At 44.9% G+C, this 21820-nt stretch overlaps 1 protein-coding gene across 1 annotated transcript in view; it reads right to left on the bottom strand.

Annotated features, from left to right (window-relative positions):
* LOC132830739 (parathyroid hormone/parathyroid hormone-related peptide receptor-like) overlaps nucleotides 1-21820 on the bottom strand; it is a 146233-nt gene that overhangs the window by 60476 nt on the left and 63937 nt on the right. Inside the window, exons 9-12 of the mRNA XM_060848577.1 lie at nucleotides 12755-12908; nucleotides 5962-6022; nucleotides 1419-1485; nucleotides 953-1047 (exon numbers count right to left, since the gene is read on the bottom strand). Coding sequence (XP_060704560.1) covers nucleotides 953-1047; nucleotides 1419-1485; nucleotides 5962-6022; nucleotides 12755-12908 — 377 coding nt within the window. The remainder of the gene's footprint in view (nucleotides 1-952; nucleotides 1048-1418; nucleotides 1486-5961; nucleotides 6023-12754; nucleotides 12909-21820) is intronic.

The following is a 21820-nucleotide window of genomic DNA, read 5'->3' as shown; positions in this document are numbered from 1 at the left end:
TGTTTGGAATTTATTTGGTTTAATTCATGCTTCCAATTACTGTTTCCAGTTGATTGTTGCAGGCCCCAGTATATTGGCTCTAGATCAATGTGTTTATTGATGAAGGCTGTGGATGAGTGCCATATTTCTAGGAATTCTCTGGCTGTTCACTGTTTTACTTGTCCTACTATTGTGGTGTTGTCACAGTTGAATTTGTGGTCCTTGCTGTCTGTATGTATGGATACTAGGGCTAGCTGGTCGTGGTGTTTAGTGGGTAGTGATGTTCATGAATGTGGATCACTAGTTGTCTGCCTGTTTGTCTGATATAGTGTTTTTGTGCAGTCTCTGCATGGAATCTTGTACACCACGTTTGTCCTGCACATGATGGTATTGGGTCCTTTGTTCTGGTGAGTTGTTGTCTGAGCGTGGTTGTCAGTTTATGTGCCACACATGAGGATGTCACCTAGACAGGGGACAAAACGTCTGCAGACCAACTTCCCAGCTCAGCGAACATACCCACAACAACCAGTGGGGAATCTGTGGAACTCATTGCAGCAGAAGCCTGAGGAGGCCAAGTAATTGAGTATATTTAAGACAGAGTTGATTGGTAAGAGGGAATCAAGGGTTACAGGGAGATGGCAGAAAATGGGGTTGAGAAACATTTAGCCATGATCAAATGGCAGAGCAGGCTCAATTAGTTGAGTGGCCTAATTCTGCTCCTGTATCCTCTAGTTTTATCACGGTCTTAACTGATGGCAGACTAACTTGCTAATTCCTTGTTTATCTCTCTCACTCTCTCTCCTCTATCTTGAATAGCAGTGTAATGTTTGCTAACTTCCAATATACTAGAACTGTTCTTGGATACAAGGGATTGAGAAAATCATAACCATACATCGGCCATTGATACAGCTACTGGTTTTGAGACCACAGATTTGTTAGTCTCAGAAGATTGTTTGGATAAATATCTTCTCACCTGTACTGTTGCCGTGGGTCCAATTTTCCTGCATTTGTCTCCCATAGTTTTGATGCCAAAACTCTGACAATGTTTATGAACAGGAAGAAATTCAGCTGAAAGAAAGAACAGTTTTACTCACTCCACATCTCTGAGTCCTCTTCCTGCCTTCTGTTGGAGACATTTCTGTACATCTTTCTCTTATTGATGGGCCGGTAGGACTCAATTTCTGTAAAATATTGGCCCATGATTTTGTGGATCCCTAAACCAGCTGGATAGGACAGAAGGCAGGTGATAAAACTCTGACAAATACGGGGGCTTGATGTTTACAGAAACTTTTTAAGGAAGTTTTTTTAATTGTTGTTTTCCTGCACTATTTAAGGTGATTGGCGATTGGCTTTGGTCCTTTAATAGCAGTTGATTCACTACACTTTATTACCCATTACTGACCATTTGTCAGACCCCACCGATGCAGCCCCTCACTTACCACAATGGCAGTGAGAATGGGAACCTGGTAAATCCACTTCAAGTTTCCAGCACTTAGATCCCAGCAGCTGAAAAGAGAAAAATCAGAGGGCTGTTTTTAAGTTGGTCATGGAGTCAAAACAGTCTCAGCTTCTGTCTTTTTCTTTATTTATTGACAGGAAATGGGCAGCACTGGCTTGGCTAGCATTTCTTGTCTGTCTCTAACTGCCCAGGTGCCCAAGATTTTAGGTGCAAAAAGACAAGCCCAGATGAACAATTTGTTGGTTGGCTTCATGCAGGTAGACTGCGGTCATTAACTTTCCTGCTTGGTGTGGAGGGTGGGGGTGTGGTGGGGGGGGAAGTGGGGGGGGCGGGGAGTGCGGCAGGGATAGGTGCGAAGGAAAATCTCAGCAACAGTTGGTAGTTGTGTCCTGCTGATGATGGAGCTCAGAGAAGCCCAGGAGCATGGCAAGCTCAATGAACTGTCTGCTTAGTGCAGGTAGAGAGCTAGGATTATGCTGGTGTTTTGATGCTGTGGTGCAGCCTTGTGAACCCTTTGCATACTTGGGAAAAGATATTGGGCTCATGGGGTGTGGGTGTCACTGGCTAGAACAGCATTTATTGCTCATCCTTCATTGAAAGGTTGATGCTGAGCTGCCTTTTTGAACCACAATAGTCCATTTGGTCTAGGCAGACCCACAATGCCATTAGGGAGAGCATTCCAGAACTTTGACCAGCAACTCTGAAGGAATGGTGAAATATTTCCAAGTCAGAATGGTAAGTCGCTTGGAGGGGAACTTGAAGGTGGTGATGTTCCCATCTGCCGCCCTTGTCCTTCAATATGGTAAGGGTTGTAGGTTTAGAAGATACTGTCTAGAGAGCCTCAGTGAACTTCTGTGGTGCATCTTGTACATAGAACACCCTGCTGCTATCACCAGGGGCAGTGGTTAGATTGTCTTTTATTGGAGATGATTATTGCCTGACATTTGTATGGTTTGAATGTCACTTACCACTTGTCAGCCCAAGCCTGAATATTATCCCAGTGTTGTGTACTTGGAGTGCTTCAGTATCTGAATGGTGCTGAACATTGCACAATCATTGGTGAATATCCCACTTCTGACCTTATGATGGAGGGAAGGTCATTGATGAAGCAAGTGAAGATGGTTGGGTTGGGGACACTAGGTTGGGACACTTTCTCGTCTCATTCCTGATGAAGGGCTTATTCCCAAAACGTCGATTCTCCTGCTTCTCGGATGCTACCTGACCTGCTGTGCTTTTCCAGCACCACACCCTTGTATCTGATCTCTAGCATCTGCAGTCCCCACTTTCTCCTGGGACACTATCCTGAGGAACTCCTCAGATGTCCTGGAGTGAAAATGACTGACCTTCAACAATCACAACCATCTTCCTATTGTGGGAGATATGGTTCCAGCTAGTTGAGAGACATCCTGTAAGAATTTTCCAGTTTTGCTAGGCCTCCTTGATGCCATACTCAGTCAAGTGTGGCCTTCTGTCTCACTGTAGGAACTGTGACACAGCAAGATTCCATAAACAATAATGTGGTAATGTCCAGACAATTTGTGATGAATGTTGAGGAACAAACATTGTTGAGAACACCAGGGAGACACCAAAGAGAACTCTTTCACTCATTTTGTAAGAAGCAATATTGCTGTTCCCAGCTTTACTTTAAGGACTGATACGTTTTGGGTGCCTGAACTAGTACTGGGTCCCAGCTATGCCTGCCTCTTCATAGGATATGTGGAACAGTCCATCTTCTGCAGCTACACTGGCACCACCCCCCACCTTTTCCTCCACTACATTGATGATTGGCGAGGTCTCGTGCTCCCATGAAGAGGTTGAACAGTTCATCCACTTTACCTTCCACCCCGACCTCAAATTTACCTGGACCGTCTCAGACTCCTCCCTCCCCTTCCTAGACCTCTCCATTTCTACCTCGGGTGACCGAATCAACACGGACATTTACTATAAACCGACCGACTCCCACAGCTACCTAGACTACACCTCCTCCCACCCTGCCTCCTTTAAAAACACCATCCCATATTCCCAATTCCTTCGTCTCTGCCGCATCTGCTCCCAGGAGGACCAGTTCCAACACCGCACAGCCCAGATGGCCTCCTTCTTCAAAGACCGCAATTTCCCCCCAGACGTGATCGACGATGCCCTCCACCGCATCTCCTCCACTTCCCGCTCCTCCACCTTTGAAACCCGCCCCTCCAATCGCCACCAGGACAGAACCGCACTGGTCCTCACCTATCACCCTACCAATCTCCACATACACTGTATCATCCGTCGTCATTTCTGCCACCTCCAAACGGACCCCACCACCAGGGATATATTTCCCTCCCCTCCCCTATCAGTGTTCTGAAAAGACCACTCCCTCCATGACTCCCTTGTCAGGTCCACAACCCCATCAACCCAACCTCCACTCCCGGCACCTTCCCCTGCAACCACAAGAGATGCAAAACTTGCGCCCTTACTTTCACCCTTAGTTCCCTCCAAGGCCCCAAGGGATCTTTCCATATCTGCGACAAATTCACCTGCACCTCCACACACATCATTTACTGCATCTGCTGCACCCGATGTGGCCTCCTCTATATTGGGGAGACAGGCCGCCTACTTGCGGAATGTTTCAGAGAACACCTCTGGGACACCCGGACCGACCAACCCAACCATCCCGTGGCTCAACACTTCAACTCCCCCTTCCCATCCACCAAAGACATGCAGATTCTTGGACTCCTCCATCGCCAGACCATAGCAACACGACGGCTGGAGGAAGAGCGCCTCATCTTCCACCTAGGAACCCTCCAACCACAAGGGATGAACTCAGATTTCTCCAGTTTCCTCATTTCCCCACCTCCCACCTTGTCTCAGTCCCAATCCTCGAACTCAGCACCACCTTCCTAACCTGCAATCTTCTTCCTGACCACTCCGGCCTATCACCCTCACCTTAACCTCCTTCCACCTATCGCATTTCCAACGCCCCGCCCCCAAGTCCCTCCTCTCTACCTTTTATCTTAGCCTGCTTGGCACACTTTCCTCATTCCTGAAGAAGGGCTCATGCCCAAAATGATTCTTCTGCTCCTTGGATGTTGCCTGATCTGTTGCACTTTTCCAGCAACACATTTCCAGCTCTGGTCTCCAGTATCTGCAGTCCTCACTTTCTCCCTGAACCAGTACAAGGTCTGTTCCATTTCAACATTTTCCTAACTAGCACTGAGTTAATCAGACCACGATTGGAGGTTATTTTAAATAAAAAAAGCTTGTTGTCAAGAAACATTTTAAACACAACCAGGTTTCACTAAGGAATGGTATTAGCGGAAAGAAAAACATCAGGGTCAGTAGCATATCGGGAAAACTGTCACAAGGCAAGATGACAAATTTGAATTGGACACTAGGAAAGGAAATAGACATGAAATTTAAGGAGCTCCCTTACCTTGACCTCCTTCCACCTATCACATCTCCATCGCCCCTCCCCCAAGTCCCTCCTCCCTACCTTTTATCTTAGCCTGCTGGACACACTTTCCTCGTTCCTGATGAAGGGCTTATGCCCAAAACGTCGAATTTCTGTTCCTTGGATGCTGCCTGACCTGCTGCGCTTTTCCAGCAACACATTTTCAGCTCTGATACTGCAGCATCTGCAGACCTCACTTTCTCCTTCATGAAATTTAAGGATTAATGTTTGGAAGAGGAGCTGGGTGAGGAGTGGATGAACTGGTGTTCCTGTCATCTTGCTACAGTGACCACATCTCTGATTCTGAAATATCTTAAAGTAATTAAAACTGAATAGAGAATAGCTGGTTTTTGATGTTATTAATGACAACCTTACATATGGTCAGGTGCCTCCTATCAATTCATATTACAATGACAAAATTTGATTCCTAATGTGCCTTTCAAAACTTCAAGAGTTTCCAAAATGCTTTACATTCAATGGAGTCAGAGAATCACAGAATCCCTACAGTGTGGAAACAGGCCATTTGGCCCAACAAGTCCATACTGAACCTCCGAAGAGTATCCCACCCATTCCCCTATCCTATTACCCTACATTTCCCATGACTAATGCACCTAACCTACATATCCCTGAACAATTTAACATGGTCAATTCACCTAACTTGCACATCTTTGGATTGTGGGAGGAAACTGGAGCACCCAGAGGAAACCCCACAGTCACAGTTGCCCGAGGCTGGAGTCCTTGGTAAGGCTTAGTCACTGTGGTGCAGGAAAATCGCTGTCAATTTCCACGTGGCAATCTCTGACAAGCAACAATGTAGTAACTGACTAGATGGTTTTATTGAAGTTGCCTCTCTAAATTTTTGACTTTGTTCTTGGGGAGCAGACTGCGACTTGATTCATACTACCTCCTTCCGCAGTGCACCCGTCTCAACATCATTCTCGAATGTTATGCGCTCAAGTCTCTTGCATGTGATACCCCACTCCCATCCGGCTTTGGTCAGCCTCATTCTCAAATTTGCTCAAATGTTTAAATAATTCCAAATATTTCAGGAATCGCACAGAATCTCTGCTGTTGGTACCAACAATGTACATACCGTGTATCAGCTAATGATGCTCTGGTACTCCCCCATACAGTCACCACCATTGCTGGGACTCCTGCAGAAAATGCAGAAACACACACCTGAGATCTCAAATCTAACAGACCCTATGTCTTCACTCATTCAATACACATTGCAACTAACAACAAATAATTTGCATTTATATAGAACCTTTAAAGGACTAAAATGTCACATGGAACTTACCAAGCATAATTTGGACACATAAGGAAAGAATACAGGACGTGAATTTAAACAATTGTCTTAAAAGAGGATAGTGGCATCTATGGAGGGAGTTCCAGAGAGTATGGTCCAAGCAGGTAAAGGCAGAGCCAACAAAGGCAGAATCATGACAATCATGAGGATCAAGAGTTAAAGCTTGATATATATTTTGGTGAAAAATAGGCCTGGAAGAGATTGAGAGATGTGAGGCCATGGAGAGATTTGGAAACAAAGATGGGATTTTTAATCGAGACAATGTTTAAACAGGTGCTGGCTATTATAATGCAGAAAGCCAGTCAGTGAAAGTTGTGCTGGAACCATCTTTACTCAGTCCAACATTTATTTACAGAATAAAACATGGCAAATATTCACCTCCTCATTCATCCATCAGTGAGTGTCTCTTATGCTGAAGTGAAATCCCAGTTAAGGCCCTCAAACCACATATAATTCACAAAATAAAGGTACAAATAACACCAGTTTGCGTCAGTAAGCATAGGGTGACTGAGACATGGTGCTAGTCAGAGCTTGGGTATCAAACTCTTGGTTGATATCAAGTTTATTGCTTCTTCACAGTTCACCCAAGCTGACACTAGTCAATGTCATTACAAATCTGCTTACAAAGATTGCAAAACAGAAATAGACTATTTCCAACCAATCTCTCTCCATGATTGACCTCTGCATGAGCAAACAGATTATAATTGGACCATTCCTTCCGGTTCCCATCATTCACCTGTACAATCTCACCTTCGATGTTCACTCACTCACTCACTCACACCCTGGAAATGAATTCTGAGTCCTACAACTCTTTTCACAAGGAGATTTCTTCTGTGTTTTCTAAATCTCTTCTATTTAATTGTTTATTCATGTCTCCTCACCTTGCCTATTTTAATATCACCTCTATTTTTAACACCCCTGTTTCTCCAAATCATAGATAAAACAGAGCGAATAGATATGATTCCAGAGTTGGACGCCTCATTTCTAAGTGCACTGAAAAGCTGTCTTTAACCTGCATGGTTATTAATGCTTCCTACCCGTCTGTTTTATTTCTTGCATCCCATATGGTTTTTTTTCTAATGGGTGGAGTTTGTTCCCTGAGATTAAATACTATTGCATCATGTGGTTAAAATGGGCTTTGGTAATTTTTCCAGCTATCAATTCACCAGAGGAATGGAACTTGACTGGACTTTAACTCTTGCCCAACATTAAAGCTAGTGTGGTCACTGTACTTCCCATTTTTATGCGTTACCATTGTTCACAGAATCCCTACAGTGTGGAACAGGCCCTTCGGCCCAACAAGTCACACTAACCCTCCAAAGAGTATCCCATCCAGACCCATTCCATCAGTCTACATTACCTTTGACTAATGCACCCAACTTACATATCCCTGAACAATACAGGCAATTTAGCATGGTCAATTCACCTAACCTGGCTATCTTTGGATTGTGGGAGGAAACCAAAGCACCTGGAGGAAACCCACACAGGCACAGGGAGAATGTGCAAACTCCACACAGACAGTCACCCAAGGCTGGAATCAAACCCAGGTCCCTGGCACTGTGAAGCTACAGAGCTAACCACTGAGCCACCATGCCACCCAAATTGTATTTAGCATTAAAATTCCACTGACAACACTGAAATAAGCAATGTAACTTTATTGAAGTCAACATGAAGTACTACAATATGTTATGTAGTCTGTGCATTTTCTGTCCCATTTCTGGACATTGCCTCCGCCCCCCACTCTGCATGGTGATATCTGGACAATCCCTTCCACCCCTCCCCCAATCCCCCCCCCCCCCCCCCCCACTCTGCATGGTGATACCTGGACATTGCTCCCCCCACTCTGCATGGTGATACCTGGACATTGCCTCCCCCCGCTCTGCATGGTCATATCTGGACATTGCCTCGCCACCCCACCCCCCCACTCTGCATGGTGATATCTGGACTATCCCCCCCCTCCTCCCCGATTCTGCATGGTGATCATCCTGATATGTGTCAGGTGGATAGAAAGTTAATATTATAAGATGAGCAATAATGTGTAGGTTTGAGGGTAATAGCAGAGAAATATCTGAAATGACTGCGTGTATAAAGAGTACACCAACAAACATAGTCAGAGTAGATAAAAGGGAGAAGAAAGCTCTTCATGTGAATGCATGAAGCAGTCTTAATTAAATGGATGATTTGGTAGCATGAATAGAAATAAAATGTTATACTGTAATAAAGTGGACAAAACAGAGACACATTCGCAAAGTGAGCAAAGCCAGGAACTGAATAGTCCAGTGTGTTTGACCTTTCAGTATGATAGGAAGGAAATGGAATGAGGAGAGGCAGCTCTCCAAATAAAGGTTGCTATCAGTACACATGTGAGAAATGATTGTAATTCAGAAGGTCAAGATGTAGAATCCATTTGGGTGGAGACACAAAATAGCAAAGAAAAGAAATCATTACAGGGTGGCTGGAGTAGTTTACAAAGTCCCTAACAAATACCTACAAGATAGGACACAGTATAAATCAAGAAATAGTGGTGGTTTGTAAGAAACAATTGCAACAATAATGGGAGACTTTTATTTTCACAGAATCAAGTTTCTGAAAATAACCTTTAGGATGAGTGTATTGAGATTATTCAAGACAGTTTTATTTTAGAACAATGCATTCTGCAATCAGCCAAGGAAGATGAAATTGGGTAATGAAACAGGACTAATCAATGATCTCCCAGTCAAGGATCCTCAAGGCAAAAATGATCATAACACGGTATAATTTCAGATTCAGTTTGAAAAGTAAAGCCGAAACAGAATTGCAGAATTATTACAATACAAAATGAGGCATTTTCAGGCCTTCACACACTCAACTTCTCATGCACCAATCTCAATCATGCACACATAAAAACTACATCTCACATAAAAATTGTGACACCGAAATACTCTCTCACACCCCCGAACAGTCAGACACACACATATATTTTTACATAAACACACACAGACCCACACTCAAATATTCTTGCCTGAATCCATGTTAGAGAAGAATCCATCTCTCCCCTTACTCAGACACACACACACTCCCACATTCTCACATGCACTGAGAGCAACACACTCACACAAACACACACGCACAAATATTTGAGGTGGATTATTCCATCTGGGAAGTTGGTTTTATTGCTGATGTATTTTTGTTCATTTTTAGACAGCACACAACTTGAAGCTGTGGTAGAACAATGTGGTGTTTTCTAAATTTCTGTTTTCAGGATAAAACAAACTGAGAAAGATTCTGAACAAGGCCTTACATCTCCAGGTCAGAAGCTGACTGACACACCACCTTTCATATATTCCTATCCTTTTGCCTGTTTGAAGTTTGGAATGTTAGACACACTGTGCTAGAAGCATTTAATTATCTTGGGGCAGTAGCTTTAAATAGCTTCTGGAATTTGCATCTTATTTAAGTGAAACTTGCACATCCTTTCTGACAGAGTTCTCCATCTCCTGCTTCTGTAAAGCAAGCTGACATTTCTAAAGTGCAGGAATGTACGAAAGAAAGCAGCTTTTCATTTGCATTTCCCCTATCATGTGCTGACGGAATTCCAGAGTCGAACTGAATGTCTCTCTGTTCCTGCACTCAGTTTAACATTGTACTGTTTAGTTTATATTGTCTCTTCTCAATCTAATAGCCAAAACGCATTGGTTCACATCTCATTGTATTCTGTTTGCAGGAGGCTGAGAGATGATAACGTACAAATATGCGATGTTTTAATCTGCAAAGTAAGGATGAAAGATTCAGAAGCTGTCAGTCAGCCATTTTGGGTTTGTTCATGGCAGCCATTTCATACTAGAACAGCACTGACATTGACTTTATGAATAGAGAAAGGCAAGAAAGAGTGGGGACTTGGGAGTCTGTGTATATTTGAGTGCAGCATAGATTTGACAGAATGGTAGCTGGACAGCAAGGGTTTCATAGCAAGGGAGTGAAATGAGCAAGGGGTATATTCCTGAAAGTTAGAAGGATCTGAGATGACTGAAGTTATCAAGAGAATATTATAAATTGTTGGGAGAGAGAGAGAGAGAGAGAGAGAAAAGCTTCTTGCTGCATCTGTATCTAAAAATTAGGATCATTGTCTTAAAATCTAATAGCCTGAAACCCTTTCAGAGATTTAGTTTCGTATTTATACTTAAACATATACATTTATAATATGCAAGACATATTTTATATAGAGACATAAACATGATATAGTTATGCAACAAACACGAAATATCGTTATAAATCTCATGTCTCAAACATACCCAGGATAGGGACAGCATGGGGAGCTCTTTCAATGAGGTCACAGACAAATATTTGAAGGACAGGCATAATCCGAGCAGAGTTAAACTCCGTCTTAACTGTCTCTGTCACACACCACACCCACTAACACATAGGTATAAACAGCTGCATCTAGATAGTCAAGAGACCATCTAGCGACACCATCTTGAACCCTCAACTGTGATGCAGCTGACACCAAAATTGGTGGTGCAGTGGACAGCGAAGAAGCTTTCCTCAAAGTACAATGGGACCTTGACCAGAGGGGCCAATGGGCTGAGGAGTGGCAGATGAAGCTTCATTTGGATAAATGTGAGGTGCTGCATTTTGGAAAGATAAATCAGGGCAGGACTCATACACTGAGTGGTAAGATCTTGTGGAGTGTTGCTGAACAAAGAGACCTTGGAGTGCAGGTTCATAGTTCTTTGGAAGTGGAGTCGCAGGTACGCAGGATAATGAAAAAGGCATTTAGTACACTGAATATAGGAGTTGGAAGGTCATGCTGCGGCTGTACAGGACTTTGGTTTGGCCACTTTTAGAATATTGCATTCAATTCTGGTCTCCCTCCTACCAGAAGGATGTTGTGAAACTTGAAAGGGATCAGAAAAGATTTACAAGGATGTGGCCAGGGTTGGAGGGTTGGGCTATAGGGAAAGGTTGAATAGGCTGGGGCTGTTTTCTGTGGAGCATCAGAGGCTGAGAGGTGACCTTATAGAGGTTTATAAAATCATGAGGTACATGGAAAGAATAAATAGGCAAGGTATTTTCTCCAGGGTGAGGAGTCTAGAACTAGAGGGCATAGATTTAGGGTGAGAGGGAAGAGATTTAAAAGGGACCTAAGGGGCAACCTTTTCATGCAGAGAGTGGTACGTGTTTGGAATGAGCTGCCAGAGCAAGTGGTAAAGGCTGGTACAATTACAATATTTAAAAGGCATCTGGATGGATATATGAGTAGGGAGTGTTTAGAGGGATATGGGCCAAGTGCTGATAAATGGGACTAGATTAATTTAGGATATCTGGTCGGCATGGATGAGTGGACTAAAGGGTCTGTTTTCAAGCTGTACATCTCTATGACTTGGACAAAAGGACCATTTTGTAGCCACATCTGCTGATAGACAAAGATAAATAATGAAAGCAAGTTGTGAGGAGGATGCAAAAAGTCTGTAAAGGGATATAGACAATTCAGTAAGTGGGTAAAAATTTGACAGATGGAGCATAATCTGGGAAAATGTAAAGTTGTCCACTTTAGAGTGAGGAACAGAAACAATTATTTAGATGGAAAGAGATTGCAGAGTGCTGTGTACAGAGGGTTCATGATAGATAATATGTTAGCATGCAAACACAATAATTAATTAGGAAGTCAAATAGAATGTTTATTTGAAGGGGAATATCAAAGGAGTGATATATTAGAGGTAGTTAAGTCGAAGATCCTAGGATGAAGGCACTATTCTTCGAGTAAAAAGTGAGGTCTGCAGATGCTGCAGGTTCCTGATGAAGGGCTCTGGCCCGAAACGTCGAATTTCCTGTTCCTTGGATGCTGCCTAACCTGCTGTGCTTTAACCAGCAACACATTTTCAGCGCTGAAGGCACTATTCTGTAAGGGAAGGTTGAACAGTTTGGGCTTTTCACTGGAGTTTAGAAGAATGAAATAAGATTTTATTTGAAACATAAGATTCTCAGGGGTTTAGCTGGGTAGATGCTGAAAGGATTTTCCCTGTTGCTGCTCCCAAGCATTGATCCAGAATAGGTTGAAGATGAAATTAAGGTGGAGCACAAGAGGAATACCTTCTTTTGGGACTAATTAAATTTTAGAATTCTCTAGAGAGGAGTGGAGGCTTGATCAATGAATTAATGTAAGGTTGAGGTAGTGAGATTATCTGTAAGGAAGTGTGGGGTCACAGGATATTAGAGTCATTAGAATAGTTAGATGGTAGATTGTGACCAGTGTAGATGCAAAGGGTTGAAGGGCATTTTTCTGTGCTGTAGATCTCTATGCCTTTATGGGAGAAAGGCAGGAAAATAGTGTTAAGGCCAGAATTAGATAAGCCAAGATCCTAATGAATAGTGGAATGAGTTTGATGGGCTCCTGCTCCCATCTCAGTGCTCAGTCTCAAGTGACTTGGGCTGAAGTTATCAGGAGGGGTGGTGGGCCAAAGGGGAGGGGGGGTTGTGATTGGCTGAATCTGTGACACCGAAACTGCTTAATGAATTATTGAACTGAGAGATGGGCACACCAATCAACAGCATGCACACAACATCAGGCAAAGAGTACAATGGATTTGAGCATCCTTACCCCAACCAAGCAGAATTAATGCCCAGAGATATTTCTTGTCTGATAGGAAAGCCATGAAGATCAGGCTGTGCAGATAGAGGCCCTCCACCAGGATCCAGTAGTGATTAGTAGCAAGAAAGTATAGGAATATCGTCACTGCCACTTTACAACCAACCTGGAAATGTACAGCTCAGTTATCAGACCGAAACAGTGATGGGTACAATACTATGGCATGTGTGGCCCCTACATTTGTTACACAGTGTGTGCTTTTCATGGCAGTGTGTGGGCAGCTAACTTCTCAGTCTGGTGCCAGAAGGCGGGTGAGAAAAGTACATCATGTTGGGCCAAATAACCAGCAATCACCCAGTGCCATGCTGGAAAAAGGATCATTCCCATTGAATACAGAGATAAAGAAATTCATTCCATTTCTTTATTGCCCACTGTAAGAGGGCATGAATCTGAGGCACTCATCACTATAGCTAAAAACATAAAAGCAGCCTTTTGGAAAGCCTGAATCTGGAGCTTTTCGGAGGGAGTTTGGACTGTGAGTAGGGGGGGTGAGCTGAGAGGGGGTGACAGACTGTGAGGAGGGGATGGGATGTCAGGCTGGACAAGCTGCCAGCCAAAGCTCCCCTGCACCTTCCCATTTTGACAAAACCTGTGAGTCATTGGATGGATGAGATTTGGGCTGTGTTTTGGGCCATTGGCTTTGTTCCAAAGGTGTGACAGAGTGGGGGCAGGAAATTCCATCAGTCACAACAGGAGAGAGAAACAGCAAGTTACAATTATTAGTAAATTCATATAATGAGGAAAGTTGGAGTGCGCCTAGAGTCACAGGATAATGACTACTGCTTTCCTTCCCGAAAGGATACCCATGAACCCATTGAGTTTTACAACAATCTGATTGCTTCGGTGTCACTCTTATCCAGATGTTACAAGCTGAATTTGAAACCATTATTTAGAAGGAGGCCATTCAACCTGAGTCTGGGTCAACTCTTGTAAGCACCTACTCATCTCTTCACATTCCCATACCCTGCCTCCCAACTCTGCAAATCTTTGTCTTCAGATAATCCTCCGATTCCATTTTGAAAGCCATATTGAATATGCCTCCACGGTCTCAGGCTGTGCACTCCAGACTGTGACCCACTCACTGTTTGATGATGTTTCTCCTCAGGTCACTATAGCTTTTCCTGATCTACTCTGCCCAGCCACCTCATGATTTTGATAGCATCTATCAAAACCTCTTCAGTCTGTTCCTCTCCAAGGAAGATACTCCCAACTTCCTTAATCTATCCATCAAGTGAAGTTCCCTTTCCCTGGGAACATTTCTCTGAATATTTTGCGCCTTCCTTCTAAGGTGTGCTGGCCAGATTCAGATCCGATTTTCCCAGTGAGGCTGAACCATTGATCTTTAAAGGTTAGTCACAAATTTATTGCTTTTGTATTTGTTGCCCTTGTTAATAACACCTTGGATGTTTTACTAACTGCTCTCAAACCTTCACTTCTTTGTGGACATAGAAGGAGCTCACTTGGAGCAGCAGCAAGAGGCGAGTGGGAATCAACCTGGAGGTAAATGGTGACAATGGAACCTCAGGATAAAAAGCTGAACAGTGAGGCACAGATCAAGCTCAGCGAGAACAGCAGCAGGAGAGGAGCAGTGAAACTTTCACTAAATGTAGACGCAGAGCTCCTGAGGTAACATTAGCGTGAAAAACATAATGCTTGAAATATTGACTCTCCTGCTCCTCAGATGCTGCCTGACCAGCTGTGCTTTTCCAGCAACACACTTTTTGATTCTGATTTCCAGCATCCACAGTCCTCACTTTCTCCTGAAAAATGTAATGCAAGGCAACGAGATTGGCTGCTGAGGAACCAGCTTTCGAGATTGAGTGAGCAGTACTGGCAGTGAGGTAGAGTGTAAAGTCATCGCTTTGTGATTTGTTAGGAATAGAGAGACAGAGGGAGAAATCTGATTTGGCAAGTAGTGGGTAATGTTCCTATTTATTGTCTGTAGTCGATAAGGATCACAATGACGGGAGACCTCTGTCCCAAAATGTGGGAAATCAGGGACCCTTCCAGTCTCCACGGTAACCACGTATGCAGGAAGCTGCAGCTCCTGACTGACTGTATGAAGCAGCTGGAGCTGCAAATGGAGTCACTGTGGAGCATCTAGGAAGTTGAGAAAGTCGTGGTTAGCACTTTTAATGAGCTGGGCACACCATGAGTAAGGATTACACAGGCAAAGAAGCATGGTGTGACCACCAGGAAGATTAGTAAGTCTGGACAGGCAGTGCAGGAGTACCCTCTGGGATTCCCCTCTCAAACAGATAGACTGAATAAGACCTGAAACATTAACTCTGATTTCTCTGCATAGATGCTGTAGGACCTGCTGAGCTTTTCCAGTAACTTTTGTTTCTGAGTAAGAGTGTGTTGGGATAGACATTCCTCTCAGGGAAAGCAGCAACAGCCAAGTTTGTGGCATCACAGTTGGCTCTGCTGCACATGAGGAGACTAGGAGCACTTCAGTGACGGGGGAACTGACAGGCGGGGCTGTGGAAGCAAATGAGACTCTCCAATGGTACGTTGCCTCCTGGTGCCAGGGTCAGGGATATCTCAGGGCAGCTGCAGGGTATTCTGAAGAGGGAGGGTGAACACCCATGAGTCATTGTACATGTCGGTACAAACGACGTGGATAAACAAAAATAAAATGACGTTCTGCAACAGGAGTTTAAAAGTAGTAGTAGATTAAAGATGAAGAATACGAGGGTTATAATCTCCAGACTACTCCAGTGCCACGTGTCATTGAGTATAGGAATAGAAAGGCAGCTGAGATTAATGTGTTGCTAAAGGGACTGTGTAGGAGGGAGAGTTTGAGATTTTTGGATCATTGGGACAGTTTCTGGAATATTTGGGACCAGTATATGCTGGACAGTTTGCACCTGAACAGGAATGGGCATAATGCCCTTGCTGGGAACTTTGCTCATGTTGTTGGGGAGATTTCAAACTGATGTGTCTGGTTGGTGTTGGGGGAGGTGGGGTGGAATTTAACAATGTAGATGTAAAGTCAGGACCAACTACCAACCTGTAAGGGTTGACCTGACCTCCCAGTCACTGCCCATTTCAATTCCCCTTCCCACTCTCTTTCTGACATGACCATCCTTAGCCTCCTCCATTGCCGCAGTGAATCAGACCAAAAGTTGGAGGAACAACACCTCATCTTCCACCTGGGCAGGCTACAGCCCTGAGGACTCCAATCTTCCTTCCCATCCCCCAAATCCCTTTCAAGCTCTGCCTCCTCCTTTCCATCCCTCCGACTTGCCTTCCTTCCAGCTACCAACTGGATTCATTCCTTCCATCGACCAACAAGGTTGTACCTACCATCTGTGTTCACCTGTCACCACCTCATCACTCTGCCCCTCTTCCCACCATAATCTTCGACTCCCCCTCACCCTACTCCCATTCCTGAAGAAGGCTTATACCCAAATCCACCTCCAGATGATGCCTGGCTTGCTGTCTACTTTGGATTCCAACATCTTCAGTGTTTTTTTGCCTCTGACTGTTAACACGGATGAACTTAGAGCATTGATCAGCAAATGAGTAGATGATATTGTTTCAATTACTAAGATATGGTTTAAGAGGGGCAGGATTTCAAGTTTAACATTCCAAGGTGTAGAAGTTTCAGTGATGAGGGGGGGGATGTATGAGTGTTGGGGCATTACATTATTGATGAAGGAAACTATCTCTGCAGTGATGAGGGAAGATGTCCTAGAAGAGGTTTTAACTGAGGCCACCTGGGTAGAGCTGAGCAATAACAAAGAGGCGATCACTTTGCTGGGATTATACTACAGACTGAACAGCAGTCAGAGGGAGGTAGAGAAACAGATATGTCAGCAAATCACAGAAGCAGGGCTATCGTGGCTCTCGTGGTTGGGTACTTCAACTTACCTAACATTACCTGGCATTGACTTAACGTGAAAGGATTAGACAGGGTGAAATTTTTAAAAGTGCATCCAGGAGAGTCTTTTGAAACAGTATGTAGATAGTCCTTCTCAAGATGGGGTAAAAAATGAGGTCTGCAGATGCTGGAGATCACAGCTGCAAATGTGTTGCTGGTCAAAGCACAGCAGGCCAGGCAGCATCTCAGGAATAGAGAATTCGACGTTTCGAGCATAAGCCCTTCATCAGGAATCCTGATGAAGGGCTTATGCTCGAAACGTCGAATTCTCTATTCCTGAGATGCTGCCTGGCCTGCTGTGCTTTGACCAGCAACACATTTGCAGCTTCTCAAGATGGGGTGTGCTAGACATAATCCAAGGGAGTGAAGCTGGTCTAGTGTTTGAAGTGTCAGCAGATGAACATTTTGGGAATAGTGACCATAACATTAAGTTTCAGTGTCGTTATGGCAAGGGATAAGGGCAGTATAGAAGTTGTGTCAAAACTGGGGAAAGGGCAATTTCAATATCGTTAGACAGCATCTGGCAAACAAACTGGGACCAGCTATTTGCAGAGAAGTCAACATTTGGAAAGTGAGAGTCCTTTAAATGTAGTATAGTGAGAGTTCAGTGCCGACACGTTCCTCCAAGAGGCCAAGGGCAACATGTTCAGGGAACCCTGGATGTCCAGAGGTATCAAGAGTTTGAAAAAGAAAGAGAAGGAAGCATCTTTTCCCAGAGCATCTACAACCTCATCACCTCAGGGGATCTCCCATCCATAGTCCCAACCTCACCATCAAAGAACCCCGCACCACCTGGTTCTACCTCCTACTCAAACATCACAAGCGTGTCTGCCCCAGTCGACCCATTGTCTCAGCCTGCTCCTGCCCTACCAAGCTTATCTCTGCATACCTTGACACCATCCACACCCTTCACCTCCTCCAAGACTTTCATTTCCCTGACTCCCAAAGCTTCATCTTCACTATGGACATGTAGTTCCTGTACATATCGATCTGCTATGATGAAGGCCTCCAAACCCTCCATTTCTTACTCTCACCCCGACCCAACCAGTACCCCTCTACTGACACTCTCAGTCAATTGGCCTAACTGGTCCTCACCCTTAACTACTTCTTCCAATCCTCCCACTTCCTCCAAACCAAAAGGGTAGCCATGGGCACCTGCATGAGCCCCAACTATGCCTAGGAGAAAGTGAGGATTGCAGATGCTAGAGATCAGAGTCGAGAGTGTAGTACTGGAAAAGCACAGCAGTTTAGACAGCATCCAAGGAGCAGGAGAATTGACGTTTCAGGCATAAGCTCTTCATCAGGAATGTGGCTTGTGGGCTGAGGATCTGAGAGACAAATGGGAAGGGGTGGGGGGGGGTGGGGGAAGGATAGCTGGGAGTGCATTAGGTAGATGAAACTGGGGAAGAAGGTGATAGGTTAGAGAGGAGGGTGGAGTGGATAGATGGAAAGGTGACGGACAGGTCAGGAGGGCATTGCCGAACTGGGGCCTTGGGACTGGGAGTAATGTGGTGTGGGGAAGGGGAAATGAGGAAACTGGTGAAATCCACATTACTCCCGTGTGGTTGGAGGGTCCCAAGGTGAAAGATGAGGCATTCTTCCTCCAGGCTTCAGGTGGTAAGGGTTTGGCAATGGAGGAGGCCCAGGACCTGCATGTCCTTGACAGGATGGGAGGGGACATTGAAGTGCTCAGCAATGGGGCAGTGAGGTTGGTGGGTGCGGGTGTCCCAGGGATGTTCTCTGAAACGATCCGCAAGTTGGCATCCTGTCTCCCCTAGAGGAGACCACATTGGATGCAATGGATACGGTATATGACATTGGTGAAGGTACCCCATGAGGCAGCTGAAGAGTTCATCAACTTCACTAATACCTTCCATCCCGACCTCAAGTTCACCTGAACCATCACAGACACCTTCCTCCCCTTCCTGGACCTCTCCATCTCCATTTCCATTTCCAGTGACTGACTCAACACAGACATCCACTACAAACCCACGGACTTCCACAGCTACCTGGACTACACCTCCTCCCACCCTGCCTCCTATAAAAACGCTATCCTTTATTCCCAATTTGTTTGCCTCTGCCACATTTGCGCCCAGGAGGACAATTCTACCATAGAACATCCCAGAAAGACATGGTCAATGATGCCCTCCAGCACATCTCCTCTACTTCCCAGATCACCGCCTTTGAACCTCACCCCTCCAACTGCAACAAGGACAGACCCCCCTGGTACTCACCTTCCACCCCATGAATCTCTGGATATACTGCATCATCCTCCGCCATTTTGTGCCACTTGCAAACAGACCAAACCACCAGAGATATATTTCCCTCCTCACCTCTATCTGTGTTTTGGAGACACCATTCCCTCTGGTGACTCCTTGGTCAGGTCCACACCCCCTTACCCAACCCCAACTAACAACCCACCCTGCCCTCCCGGCACCTTCACCTGCCACCGCAAGATGTGCACCCACACCTCCCCTCTCTCCTTCATCCAAGGCCCCAAAAGGTCCTTGCACATCTGACAGGAATTTACCTGTACTTCCAATCACATCATCTATTGTGTTCATTGCACCCAATGTCATGTCCTCTACATTGGGGAGACAGGACTTCAACTTGTGGATTGTTCCAGAAAACATCTCTAAGACACCTGCACCAACCAACCCCACTACCCTGAAGATGAACACTTCAATTCTCCCTCCCACTCCACCAAGGACCCTAACCCCCAATGCCTGGAGGAAGAATGCCTCATCTTCTGTTTTGGGACACTGCAACGACATGGGTTCAATGTGGATTTCACCAGTTTCCCCATTTCCCCTCCCCCAACCTTATCCTAGTCCCAACCTCTTATCTCAGCAATGCCCTCTTGAACTGTCCTACCTGTCCACTTTCCTTACCATCTATTTGCTCCACTCTCCTCTCTATTCTATCACCATCCCCCCCCACCTTTATCTATCTATCGCATCCTAGCTATCATCCCATCCCCCCCCCCCCCCGCCGCCCCATCCCCCTTGCATTTATCTCTGCTCAAAACGTCAACCGTCCTGTTCCTCAGATGCTGCCTGACTAGCTGTGGTTTTCCAGCAGCACACTCTTCGACTCTGATCTCCAGCACCTGCAGTCCTCACTTTCTCCTAGAAGGAAGCACCTGTCAGATACAGTCCAGTAAAAGCAGGAAAGGTCCTTCAAAAGTGTAGACAGTTTAGGAGGTGACTAAAAAAGGAAATTTGGAAGGCAAACAAGGCCATGAAATATCTTTGGTTTTTAGGTTAAAGTAAAACCTCAAGTATATTAAGAGTAAGAGGATTATTGAAGAAAGAGTGGGGCCTACTAAAGGCCAAAGGGACAAAATTGTGCATGAAGCTAATGGACGGAGTGAGGTCTTAAATGAATACTCTTATCTATACTAACAAAAGGAGAATAATATTGCATCTGGGGATGTCACTTGGGGCAGTGAGTTTCTAGAACAAATTAAGATTAGTAAGGAGGTGGTATTAGATGTCTTAACAAGCATAAAGATGTATAAATCTCTGGGACCTGATGAGATGTGTCCAGGCTACTGTGCGAGGTGAGGGAGGAGATTGCTGGGCCATGGCGGGGGGGAAAAGAGGTGATTATTTCTTCGTGGGCACAGGTGAAGTGCCAGATGACTAGAGGATAGCTAATGTAGTTCCTTTGTTCAAGACGGGTGGCAAGGATAGGCCAAGTAATCACAGACCAGTTAGTCTGATGTCAGTAGTAGGGAAGTTATTGGAAATAATTCTGAAGGTCATATTAGTTGAAAGGGGTAGTCAGCATGGATTTGTTAGAGGGAGATCCTGTCTGACAAATTAAATTGAAGTATTGAAAAGGGGACTAAATATATTGAGGGTGGTGCAAGTTGATGTGGTTTGCTTGGCCTTTGACAGGATTCCACATGTAAGGCTGAGTGCAAAAAGAGCCCATGGGATCCAAGGCAACTTGGCAAACTGGGTCCAAACGTGGCTCACAAACAGGGGGCAACAGGTGAAGTAGTGGCATCAGGAGAACAGGGTGTTTTCCTCTCTTTTCTTGCTTTGTGACTCGAAGCTTGATATTGTCGCCTTTTTGAACACTTTGCAGCGAGCTCCTCCCAGTCATTATTATTAATATCTTGGGCTCTTTAAGGAGACCTTCACAATGCCTTTCAAAAGTTTTCAGGAATGTTGGTCATGTCAGAGTTGAGGAAACTGGACCTGAGCAGTTGGAGGGATATGGGGTCGGGAACAGTAATCCTGTTCTCTCAATTCTGAGTCATTAGCACAGATCTCGAAAAGCAGAAAAGTAATGTTCAGGCTTATGGGGAAAAGGCAAAAGAATAGCACTAACTCTGGTCACCATCAGACCAGCCCTTTATTCCAGATATTTTATATAGATAAATGTCAAACTTCAAAGACTGTCATGGTGAGATTTGAGCCTATGTCATTCTGGGTTACTAGTCCAGTGACAATATGATATAACATTAGTAAATAGTGCTGAGCAGTGGCATGAACAATTAATGACTAATTAATGGCCACTGAAAATTCCTTTCCCATTGCTTTGGTATTTCCTCAATGTGGGATGGCCCATGCTATGTGGGAAAAGTGGTAGCTTTAGCTGCACAGGCTGGAGCTGGGCAAGGCAAGGACCTCCTTTGCTGGCTCCTGGGGCCATCAGCACACCTCCACCTTTTGGCCACACCCCACTTCAATCAGAACAACCATCCTCCACACCCAGCTTGGACTCATCTGCACACTCCCTCCTTAAGACCCCAACTGTGTTTACCTAAGCTTTTCAGCATCAGGACTGCCTGCAGTCCCAGCAATGGCCACCACTTCCAGTGGCACTGCTGAATCTACAGACCTTCTGTCCATTTGATTAATGAGCACTCTTGAAGGCAGGACTTCCACCCAAGTAGCAGAGAAAGCTTCCCATGACCAGGGCTAATTTGATTGGCCTGTTGGTTGCTTGGTCTCTCCTTGTATCTTTTTTGAACAAGGACGCATTGTCTACAATTCTCCAGTTCACTAGCAGCGTCCCTGAGGGTTGTAGGATGATGACAAATGCATCTTCATTTCCAGCCTGACTTGCCTCAGTATTCACTGAGATATCTCATTTGCCAATCTTTGATTCTAATATAT

Source organism: Hemiscyllium ocellatum, chromosome 32 (assembly GCF_020745735.1).
Source record: "Hemiscyllium ocellatum isolate sHemOce1 chromosome 32, sHemOce1.pat.X.cur, whole genome shotgun sequence".
In the NCBI taxonomy this organism is placed as follows: domain Eukaryota; kingdom Metazoa; phylum Chordata; class Chondrichthyes; order Orectolobiformes; family Hemiscylliidae; genus Hemiscyllium; species Hemiscyllium ocellatum.
This window is presented reverse-complemented; position numbering and strand designations above follow the sequence as displayed.